At 52.2% G+C, this 11,971-nt stretch overlaps 2 protein-coding genes across 2 annotated transcripts in view; both read left to right on the top strand.

The window, feature by feature from the left end:
- The window catches only part of HIF3A (hypoxia inducible factor 3 subunit alpha), a 31,759-nt gene extending 26,410 nt beyond the window's left edge, over window positions 1-5,349 (top strand). Inside the window, exons 13-15 of the mRNA XM_006911816.1 lie at window positions 613-730; window positions 2,619-2,700; window positions 4,965-5,349. Of these exons, the coding sequence (XP_006911878.1) occupies window positions 613-730; window positions 2,619-2,700; window positions 4,965-5,062 (298 nt within the window). The 3' untranslated portion in view covers window positions 5,063-5,349. The remainder of the gene's footprint in view (window positions 1-612; window positions 731-2,618; window positions 2,701-4,964) is intronic.
- A 4,170-nt stretch (window positions 5,350-9,519) lies between these two features.
- Window positions 9,520-11,971, top strand: part of PPP5C (protein phosphatase 5 catalytic subunit) — a 21,323-nt gene continuing 18,871 nt past the window's right edge. Inside the window, exon 1 of the mRNA XM_006911817.2 lies at window positions 9,520-9,737. Within this exon, the coding sequence (XP_006911879.1) occupies window positions 9,617-9,737 (121 nt within the window). The 5' untranslated portion in view covers window positions 9,520-9,616. The remainder of the gene's footprint in view (window positions 9,738-11,971) is intronic.

Raw genomic sequence — 11,971 nt, forward strand, 5'->3', positions numbered from 1 at the left:
TTCCCAAGAAACTTTACACACACATAGAGACACACGTTGTGCATATAATTTCAGAGGGTTCTCGTCCCTCTTCCAAAGATGTTACATTGCTAACGCTCAAGAGTTTGCTCCCCGGGTTATGGGCGTGTGCCCATTTAGTCTCCAGAGCTGTCTCTTCACCATTTTAATGAAGCTTTTCTGAATATATCTCAGTATTCCCCAAGGCTCCCATCTTAGCGCTGAATATACAATAGGTGCCTAATAAAGACTGATTAAATGACGGGGGGAGGAAGTTAGTGACTATAGCAAGTGGATGGGTGGATAGATGATGAATGGAAAGCAAGTGGGTGGGTGAGTGGACAGATAGGTAGGTGAACGAATGGAAAGATAGATGGATGGAGGTTGTATGGGTGGGTGGGTGATGGGTCATTAGGTAGATGGATGGGAAGATAAATTGGTGGATGGATGGATGGATGGATAGATGGATAGACGGACGGCAGATAGATTGGTGGGTATATGACTAGATTAATAGGTGCTTAAGGGAGAAAATAAATGCTCATCATCTACCTACACTGGTGCCCACACCTGCCCACATTTGCTCTATTCTGAGATTTTTTACCTGTTTTCCTCCAGGACCCTGGCCCAGCGCTCAGAGGACGAGGCCGAAGGGGTGGAGCTGCTGGGAGTGAGACCTCCCAAACGGTCCCCAAGCCCAGGACCCGAAAACTTCCTACTGCCTCCCCTCAGCCTGGTATGTGTGGGAATTCCTGGGGCTCTCTGACCCTCAGAACCCAGCAGGCTGAAGCCTACTGTTTTATGGATGGGAAAACCAGAGAGGGCAAGGGATGGCTGAAAGTCAAAGGGAAGGTCTACGGTCCATCTGAGGCCAAGACCTTGATCTGCTTGCTCAGCTAATGGGTGTGAAAGGGCTTTGCACATTTATGTGAGTTATTAAGAAGTGCTAAGAAAAAATTAAGCAGGGGAAGGGGAGAAATGACAAGGGTTAGAACTTAGGAATCTTCTGTTCCCATGGGCTCCCCCTTCCAAACCTAGAACAGGCCTCGGCCTTGGATGGTCAGTGTAGCACTAAGAATACAGACCCTAGAGTCAGATTAGCTTAGTTAGGTTCAAGTCCCAGGCCTGTCACCTAGTAACTGTGAGACCTCAGACCTCAGACAGGCGATGTCACCACTCTGAGCCTGTTTCCTCGTTTGGAAAGTGGGATTTCACATTTCACAGGACTGCCATGAGAAGCACAGGGAATCAGGCCCTTAGCTGATCCTCAGTGGGCTGTCGATAAATGGTAGTATAAAAACAAACCAAATCAAAGCAGCATCCCTTCCCCCCGCCCGAGGCTCCCTGCCTCAAGTCTCACAGCAACCAGAATGCCCTTTCTAAAAGCCAGCCTAGACCATGTGACTTCCACAGGTCCTCCCTCCAGGACCTTCTATGGTTCCCTAGTACTCACAGACGAGCTCTCTGGCTCTTCCCCCAACAGGGCTGTTTGGACAGGAGGGGTGTGGTTGATAACATCGGCAGCTTATATTTATTGAGTGCTTACCATGTGTCAAACACTGACTGTACTGAGTGCCTTCCACAATTAAATTATTCAATCCCCACGACCACTCTTGAAATCTTATTATTATCGTTATCATTCACATTTACACACAAGAGGTCAGGCAACCGTATCAGTCAGAGTTTGGGCAGGAAACAACCTGCTCCAATGGGTGTTGAGGAGAATTCAATAACAGGACTGTTGGCAAAAGTGTGGGCAGCATGGAGGGCATCGACGGGGCTGGTACAGCGCCCTAGGGTTTGCAGTATGGGAAGTTGGCACCATCTGCAGTCTGAAGGCACAGGGCAGGAAATGGTCACTGGATCTTGGAGAGAAGAGGGGCCAGCTTATAAGAGCTGAAACGTTCTGTGGAGGGACAGAGCCAACCAATGACAACCGATCTGGGAAACAGCTAGGAGATCAAACACCCCTCCACTTCCTCATGCCTCCTGCTGGCATCTCCCATTACATGACCCAACAGGAACACAGAGCAAGGTTGTGTGTTGATCATCTGGGAAACAGATAGAAGATCAAACACTCCTCCACTTCCTCATGCCTCCCATTACATGAACCCAACAGGAACACAGAGCAAGGTTGTGTGTTGATGGGGTCCACACACACAGGAGAATAGGAGAACAAAGCTCTGGAGGGACACGTGTAGGATGTCTGGGACAGTGACTTGCCCAAGGTCACACAGCCATTAGGTAGCCACTGAACCCCACAGTGCCCTTAACCATCGCACCATCCTGCCTCCTTGGATACTGATGATGCTGGGGATGATGGTGACAATGATTGTGGTGATGATGGTGGTGATGATGGTGATGGTGATGATGGTGATGATGGTGATGGTGATGATGATGGTGATGGTGATGATGGTGATAGTGATGATGGTGATGATGGTGATGATGGCGATGATGATGGTGATGATGATGATGGTGGTGGTAATGGTGATAATGATGATGGTGGTAATGGTGATAATGATGATGGTGATGATGATGGTGATGGTGATGATGGTGATAGTGATGATGGTGATGATGGTGATGATGGCAATGATGATGATGGCACCTTTGTCTCTGTTCTGCAGAATTTCCTTCTGACAGGAGGACCAGCTCCGGCAAGTCAGCAGGATCCCAGCACCCACCTCTTGGAACTGAATGAGCCCTTGGGTGAGTGGCAACTTGGGTATACAGAGGCCCTGGGTCCCCATCTCCCCTACAAGGTGCCCGGGATGGCTGAGAGAGGGGCGGGGCAATCACGAAGGTGGCGGGGGACTGTCAGTGCCCTGATGTGACCTTGGTGGAAATGCACAGCCCCTCCCTCCTCTCAGGGGCATTGTGGGGGGAAAGGGAGGCCCTGAGGGAGGCAGGGGCTTGCCACAGCTGCCCCTTGGGATGGAAGCCGAGCCCGGGCCTCAGCCTAGGTCTCCCGAAGCCTGCATTTGATTACACTTTGGGGCTGAGTCCTGCCATGGTCCTTCTGGCTATACAGCTTTGGGAAATGGTTTCTGTTTCTGGAGCCTCAGTTTCCCCTCCCCCAGCCCTACCCTGGTCAGTTAGGGCCTATTATAGTAGTTCTTACCTTGGGGAGATGTTTGGGGGCTTCTGGAGACACCGCATAGCAAGACCTGTTGTGTCGTAAACACTCAAGAAACACCTGTCCTGGAGCGATGCTCATTCCACGGCCCCTCTGCCGAGTGCGAGACAAGCCACTCTCTCGTGTGTGTCATCGACATCTTCCAGCACTACTATAAGCAGCCGCAGTCCCACCTGAAACCTCTAGGCATCGGCTAGAGAGGTTCTTCCAAAGCGCTAATCTGACCCGGGCCTGCCTCTGCTCAAAACCCTTCCATGGCTCCCTAGTGCCCTTCAGAGAAGGATCAAGGTCCTCACTTGGGACTCAAGTCCCTGAGGTCTGCCCACTGCCTCATCTCAGGCTCTGCTTCGCATCCTCTGCTTCAGCCATAGTCACTGCCTTTTGATTCATTCTGTCCTTCGTACATGTAACCAGTATTTATCGAACGCAGAATAAATGCCAGACACTGTCCTTGGAGCTGGAGATACAACTGTGAACAAAACACACAGAAATCCCCGGCTGACATTCTAGTGAGGGAGACTGTCAGGAACCAAGAAACAAATGTAATGAAGAGTACAGGGGAAGGAAAGAGGTGCTACTGACTGGGGGTGGGGGGCGTGAATAATGCATACAAAAGAAAGGGGAGTTCTGGGGTGCGGGGGGATTTCAATTTTAAGGATAATTAGACACGGTCTCGCTGAGGTAACATTTGAGCAAAGACTTGAAGGAGCTGAGGGAGTGAGCCCTGACAATTTCTGGGAGAAGAGTATTTCAGGCAGAGGGAACAGCAAATGCAAAGGTCCTGGGGTGGTTGGGTGGGTCTGTTTTATTTGGGGAAAACAAGTCCCCTCTGGCTGAAGCAGAGAGAAGAGGGGAGAGAGGTAAGGGGCCTCCGTAGGGCATCGCGATGATTTTAAAGTCATCTTACTTGAGGAGGCTACCTCGGGGCCTTTGCATATGCTGATCCTGCTGCTTGGAATGCTTTTCCCTCTATTCATTGCCTAATTACTGCATCCTTTAGCTCTCTGCTCAAATATTATGCCTACGAAGTCCTCCCTAACTAAATTCTTAAGCTCTTGGCTCATAACACTCATCCATATTTACATAGATTTTTGTGTTGTTATTTGATTCTTGGCTATCTTCTCTCCGTGGGCAGGGGCCAGGCCGGTCCTGGTCACCGCTGTCCTCTACTGTGTGTGTGAGGCTGGGCAGCAGCTGGCTCCAGAGCAGGTCCTCAGTACATATTTGGAAATGAAGAGCTAACATTTATTTAGCGCTCGGTGCCAAGCTTTATGCTAAATTTATGTACATGACCTAATTGGCGCCCCTCACTGGAATGTCAGCCTCACAAGGGCAGGGAGTTTCATGTGTCCTGTTTACTACCGTACACAGTAGGTGCTCGATAAATATTTCTCAAACGACCGAATTTTCACAAACGAGGTAGATATAAGTATCTCTGTGTTCCAGGTAACAACAGCACAAGTTATTGTTCAAAGCACTTTATACGAATTCATTCATTTGCTCCTCCTCACAACGGTCCCAGGAGGGAGGCACTGGGACTCATTTTACAGATGAGGTCACGGAGGCACAGAGAGGTGAAGCCACCTGCCCCGGGTCACACAGCAAGCAAAGAGCAGAGCCCGGATTCAAACTCAGGCAGAATCTGGCTCCAGGCTCTTTAACTATGGTCCCAAATGTCCTAGACACCTGAGGTTTGGAGGCTAGAACTTGCCTAAGATTTCACTGCTGTTCAAATCCAGGTGTGTCTGTCTCACTGCCCACAGGTTTAACTGTCGGGAAAGGCGGATGGGTTGGGGCGATAATTCCCCATGGGTTTACCTTCTATCTTCCCCTGCAGGCCTGGGCACCTCGCTGCTCTGTCTCTATCCGGATGTAGACAACGCCCAACCCAAGAGCCGCTTCCAGCCAGCAGCGGGCTTGGCCCAGGCCAACTGAGCCAGCCTCTCTTCCCATCTCTCCTCCCCTCCCCAAAAAGGACCTCAACCACACTCCAAGCCGGCAGCCGACGCACAGGATGGGGGAGCCAGGACAGTGACTCCCCTTCCCTCTCAGTGGCCCTTGCCTGCCTCGGGCCTACCTCAGGCCCTACCCCACTGCCTATACCCCATCTGGGGGCTCTTTGGGGTGGTCTCAGCTCAGCGACCTCTGGGAGGGGGTCCCTGGCCCCCTCCCCCTCCTTCTCTCAGGACTTCCCTTGGGGTTCTTGATACTAGTTACCTCATCCCTCTCTCCAACTCTTGTGGCTTTATTTTGGGTAATTGGGGGAGGTTGGGGTTCAGATCTGTGTTTCTGGGCTCTGGAGAGTGTCGATGACCATAATGACATCTCTTTCCATCCGTCTTTATTACTATTTTTATTCTTGTTTTCATGATATATTTTTAATGGCTACGAATTGCCTGGGGTCCATAAGAATGTGGGACTCTGATCTACCCCCCTGCCACTCAGGTGTCACTGGGGAGGGGAGCCTCTCCCCTAACCCCCAGTGACTTCTGATCGAGCCCTTAGCCTCCCAGGTGGCCACCTGCCTCTACCTACCCCCTCCACTCTGGACTTCTGCTGCCCCCAGCCCCACCTGGACACACGTCAGTCATGGACCTCCTATTCCGGGCGGTCCAATACAACTTCCAACCCTCCCCGGTTCTAGACCAGACAATGTCCTGCCTCCTCTGGTTCTAGACTTCTCCCAGTAAATCTCCCTTGTTCTAGATGTCACACTCTCCAATTCTTGCTGGTTTCAGATCTTACAGATAATGACTTCCTCTGATTCTGGACCCTATAACCCCAAGCTTCCTATCGGTGGTGCTAGTCTTCCCGACCTGTAACAGATTTGGTTCCAAATCCAGAATTCCTAATTTCTAGATCTCACGACTCCCAGCTCATTCCTTTTTTACTTTCTACACTCAGGATTTGCTTTTCTCATCAAGAAGAAGTCACATGGGTTTTCTGTCTTGAACTCGGAACCAGTGCTTCCAGAACCAGATGCCATGCTCAAGTTCTCTTTTGTTCCGGACCTCATGACCTCCACCAGTCATTGGTTCTAGACTACACAACCTCTAGACTTTGCACTTCCGAGGGCCCTCTGATTCCAGATTTGATGATCCCCGCCCCCCAGATGTTGATCTTTGCCTCGAATGTCCTCTGATTCCAGACTTCATCCTACAAATCCCCTTGGTCTTCGACCTCACAATCTTCGATTCCCTCTCATTGCAGATCTTATGACTCCAAATTACCCTGGGTTTGGAACTCAGCCTTCAAACGTCTTCTGATGATAGACCTTGCCTTATAAATCTCTCTGGTTTTAGACCTTACATTTCCCAACTCCCAGTTCTAGATCTCGTGACTCCAAAACCTCTCTGGTTCTAGAACTTGGTCTTCAGCCTTTTTCTAATTCTAGTCCGTACTCTATAATTTTCTCTGGTTCTAGGCCTCACAGCCGCCAACTGCCTCTGATTTCAGATCCAAATTCTGCTTCTGGAACTCAGCCTCCAAACGCTTCTGATTCTAGAATATGTACCATATCCTATAGATTCCTGTGGTTCTGAAACTCAGCCTCCAAAAGCTTCTGATTCTAGAATCTGGACCTCATCCCGTAGATTCCTCTGGTTCTGAATCTTAGAGACCCTGACTCCTTGATTCTGGAATCCAACTGTTTAACTCTATTCAGGGCTTCCCACCCCACTCAACTTGCCAAAATTCCTACTGTCTGAAGTCTTCCCATTCCAAATTCCTCTGTTCATGGGCTCCATGCTCAAGCCTCTCCATTCTCAATCTCCTGTCCATAAAATTTCTCTGTCCTAGAACCCCCTCGACTCCCCCACCTCAGCCCTGTAGATATGCACTCGCCTTTACTTTACCCTAGGTATCTGGGGGACTTGGGGGCTCCCTCACCCCTTTGGGGGGAGTTCACAATCTAGGAGACTTCTCCAGCCACACGGGCACACGCGCAGCCCTATCTGCATATTGCCGGGTGGGGAGAGAGGCTCTGACTCTTCCGTTCTCTGCCTCCACCCATGTGCCCCAGCCCCTTTTCTATAATGGTGCTATTCTCGGTCTCCCACAGAAAAAGGCCTTCCTCTCTCAGCCTGATTCACCCCCTTTTTAGAAGGCACATTTTACTCTGTTTTGTCAGGGGATTGCCTGTCCAGATTGGTGCTATGGGGGAGAAGGGTTTCACCCCTCCCTCCCTCAGGGTGACTTGGGTCCTCAATAACGAGAACTGTGCTGGGCTCGGAGACAAGAGGGGCCTGACCAGTCACACTAGTTCTGAAACCCATTAATCTCTATACCACCATAAAGACCTCGCCTTGGTAGGCACCAGAACTCTGTGTGTTGAGTCATCTGTGGGATTGCTTCCGGGGTGTGAATATACTGGGTGACGGGTGTCCATGTCAATTTATGATTCTATGTGTATGTGTGTGACTCTGTGTTCCTATGTGGGTCTGTGTAACATGTGTGTCTAGTAATGATGTAATTCTGTGTACATGTGTCTGCCTTCATGACATAATTCATGACCTGTGGGGGGGTTGCAATTCCTTCTACATGTATATATTAGTATCTGGGTGAAATGTTTCTGCCTTATGTGTGTTTCTTCTGGTTACTTCGGGTTTCTGTGTTCCTGCGTGTGGGAGGGGTTGTGACTTTTTTTTTTTTTTTTGGTACCTGTGTGTACTTGTTTGGTGTTGCGATTCTGCATACATGGATAAGACTGTTTGACATATAATTCTGTGCACTGGTGTTTGTCTGTGTGACATGATTCTCTGTGTGTTGGGAGGGGCGTCTACAGGTTCATGTGCAGATGGCTGTGCCTGTTCTGTCATGCCTTTGTGTGTCACCCTCATAACCTTTCTCCTGTGTTTCACGAAGCGGTCTCTCCAAAGGATGAAAACCACTTTCAAGCCTTGGCATTCGCTTCTCCCTCTGCCTCAAATGCCTTTCTCCCTTCCCCCTTCTCCTCACTTGTTTATTGCCTACTCATACTTTAGATCTCGGTTCAGACATCTCCTCCTCCAGGAAGTCTCCCCTGCTTGCTCCAGCTGGGTGAGGTCCTCCCACAGCATCCTGAGTCCCTTCGCTATCCCCATCACAGCTCTAGGTACTCTGTCCCATTCTAAGTATTTATAATGGAGCGAATATAAAAAGTGCTTCCTCTGTGTCACGCCCTCTGCCAAACACTTTACTCATGTGATCTTACAAACTCTCCTCTAATCCTGTAAAATAGGCATGATTATCTCCATTCTACAGAGGATGAAACTGAGGTTCAGAGAGGATGATCACTTGCCCAAGGTCACACAGCAGGGAAGGGCTGAGATGGACTTGAATCCAGAATTCAAATCCATTACGGCAGCCTTCTCAAACACACACCAAAAAAATCTCAAAAATCTATTCCATAATGTGGGCTGCGGAGCATATAGTACAGTAGGAATTAAGAGCCCAGGAATTAGATGGGCTGGGTTCAAGTCCTGGCTCTGCCACTTTCTTATTGAATGACCTTGGGCAAGTGCATTGGCCTCTGCAAATCTCAGTGTCTTCATCTATAAAATGGAGATGATACTAGTATTTTCTAGGGTGATTGCTAGGTGAGGGGCGGGGCTCAGACTGCCACAAGGTTTGGGGGAGGCATAGCTTGTGCTTCTAGGAGAGGAGCCAGAGCAGAGCCTTAAAAGATTCGGTGCTACAGTCGGCAGGAGTAGAGGCTGAGGGCTTGGAAAGGTCTGGAAGGGTGTACAGTGTGTGTGGGTTGGAGCTGGGGGGGCAATCGAGCTTGTCTTGTGAGGCTAGGCTATTCAGGGTCTCCTAGGTCATCAGAAAGCGTTTGAATTTTCTCCTAACGTCACCAAGGAGCTAGGGAAGGCTGCGGAAGAAGGGATGAGGCAGAAAGATGGTTCAACATGCTTCTGAGCCCCGCTCAGGGCTAGGGGATCCAAGGCGCCTTCAGTTAATCATATATTTGGACCTTTATTCTGTCGGTTTGAAAAACCACCCATTTTTCAGAGGGGGGGTAACAGACCCTAGAAAGGTGAGGAGGATGCGGTCCAGGTCCCACAGGTAGCTGACAGTAGGGCTACTCTCCCAGCTCCGGTTCCGCGGTGGGCTCGGTGCCGCCTTGCAGAACAGCCACGAGTACCAGCGACATCTGCGACCCACCCACTAACCCTAGGAGACCGCGGGAGATCTCACTTTAAGCTCCGACGAACTTGGGCCTCAGAACGTGACAACTCTGGGAGCCGGGGCCATTCCCCCCGCCGCGCGCCCCTTCTCGCTTTCCCCATTGGCTCATTCTAGGAAGGGCGACCTCTGGGGGCCCGCTGGTCACCTTGCTCTCCGCGCGCTCTGTGGCGAAAGGCCCCTGCGCAGGCGCGTGAAGGGCGCCTTCGCGGCCCGCGCTTTACGACACTGCGCGACAGCGGCGGCGGCCACCCGGCACTCCTTCGCGACGATTCGGCTGGGAGCCGCTGGCGGCTGTTGCCAGGGTGGGGGTCGCTTTGCGGCATGGCGATGGCGGAGGGCGAGCGGGCTGAGTGTGCTGAGCCTTCCCAGGACGAACCCCCGGCCGATGGCGCTCTGAAGCGGGCGGAGGATCTCAAGACGCAGGCCAACGACTACTTCAAAGGTGAGCTTGCCCTGGAGGGAGCGAGGCGGGGTGCAGAGCGGCCCAGCCTGAGGGGCGCCGGGCCCCGCGCGGAACCATGGCAACGCGGAGCGGCAGCCTGGGCGCGGGCCAGGCACGACCAAGTGACCGGGCGTGGGGAGGCCCAGGATGGCGCTCTCCAGGGGCGACGGGCGGGGGTGGGGGGGCGCTTCTGAGAGGACGGGTGATACCCAGGAGTAGTGGACCGAACGGATGCTGCCGCTGATAAGGGCGCTACCAAGTGTGTGGTGGGGGGAGGGGGTCGGCGACAGTGAGGGCTCTACCAAATGTGAGACCCCGAGAGATGCTAGCTTATGGCGAGACCTGAAGAGAGCGCTACCAACTCGTGACACGGGGCGGAGGACTGATGCGCTGCCAAGTCGGGGTTAGCGGGGACAGCCCCAATAGAGTAGGAAGTCGTGGGGATGGGGAATAGATCATTAGAATGGAAGGCCAGCAGTAAGAGATTTGGGGGTTACACGAGGAAAAGGGACGTGTGGGGGACCCTGGGAGTAGAGGTGGCGGAATCCCATGAAGAGTATGACTTAGGATCTTGAGACAGAGAAAGGTGTGGGGGCAGCCATTCATTCATTCATTCATTCAGCATGTTAATGGAGCCGCTGCTATGTGCTAAGGCCCGTGCTAGACTCTGGGGCTGTGGCAGCAAATGAGACAGATGGCAGCTCTGCCCTTACACAGCTTGTAATTTAGCAGAAGAATCAGACACTGAGTAACTGCACAAATAAATAAAATACTCAGAGGTTGCGGTGAGCGCCTTGAAGAAGCCCTAACAGGGTGTGAAGTAGAGAGCGGCCCAGGCTGAGGATTGGGGGCTACTTTCCATCAGTGGTCAGGGAAGGTCTTAGAAGAAGGCGATTAAGTTGGGGAGAATTGGAGAAGAGCGTTCCAGGTGGGTGGAGCCACAGAAGCCCCGAGGTAGGACAGGAAAGGGACTGGTGTGGCTGGAAGTTGAGCCAGTTAGCGGGGAAACCAATACAAGATGAGTTTGGGACCGGGGGCCGGATGTAGGGGTTCATAAATCATTGCAAAGACCGGTTCGGATCTTACAGCCTTCCAAGAAGAGACACTGGGTAAATAGATGAGCCGGGCCGGGGCTCCGAGGAGAGGAATTTGGACATGATCAGCCTGTGGATGGAATAGAACATGCTAGGAATGGATGAGGTCACCTAGGAAGAGAAAGGGGCCTGGGACGGAATCTTGAGGAATTCTGATGTTTAGAACAGAAGAGGAAGAGGCTGGGGAGGGGTGGTCAGTGGAGTGGAAGGAAAAGTGTCAGGAAGGATGAGGGAAGAGAGTGCTTCTAGAAGGAGGGGCTGTGCCCTGGGTCACGGGCTGCCGAGGCGAGCACCGAGCTCCACCATTGCATTTGGCTGCACCAGTATTGGTGGTGCCTTGACGAGAGCGATCCCTGGCGAATGTGGGAAGGCACTGGCGAGCGAATGGCAAGTGCAGAAGCAAATGTTGAGCAGCGTTTCGAGTATTTTGGTTCAGAACGCGGAGGGGGGCGCGTGGAGAAATGGGGGAGGAGGCTGCTTTCTTGTTAAGGATGGAAGAGTCTAAGAATATGGTTTGATAGAGGGAGAATTGATTCTGCAGGGAAGAGGGGAGATTCGCAGCCACAAAGCCCTGGAGCAGGTGGGGGAGGGGCAATGGATGGAGCCAGAGCCCCAGGGGAGAGGTGGCCTCGATGGGAGTTCAAAGAGTGGCAAAGTTAGGTCAGGCTGGGGCGACAAGGTAGAGGTAGGGCTGGCAAGTGGCGGGGCTGGAGGTAGCGCCCTGAGAGCCAGGTCAGGGAGTATGGCTGTCATCCTGGGGGTGGTAGGAAGCCATGGGCAGGGCATGGTCTCGTTAGCATTTGAAATGGCCCCCCCAGCTGCCTTGCAAGATGAGACGACGGGGAAGGGGACTGGAATGGTGGGCAGGCGAGAGGTGGCAGCAGAGGTGGCGGTGCTGCCGACCAGGCTGAAGAGACAGACTGACTCCAGAAACGGCTCAGAGAGGAAGGCGAGTGGCCACCTGCAGCGAGGGAACAGGGAACTCCAGGCAGGAAGAGCAGATGGCAAAGGCCCAAAGTCGCACAGAGCCGCGGAGGAGCGTGGGGCCGGCGAGTAAGAGGCAAGACGAGCGAGTTCATGGCGAGGCTCATGCGGAGCCTGAGCTTGCTGCTGAGGATTCTGGGGCGTCGCGGATGGTTC

Source organism: Pteropus alecto, unplaced genomic scaffold, assembly GCF_000325575.1.
Source record: "Pteropus alecto unplaced genomic scaffold, ASM32557v1 scaffold194, whole genome shotgun sequence".
Classification (NCBI taxonomy): Eukaryota; Metazoa; Chordata; class Mammalia; order Chiroptera; family Pteropodidae; genus Pteropus; species Pteropus alecto.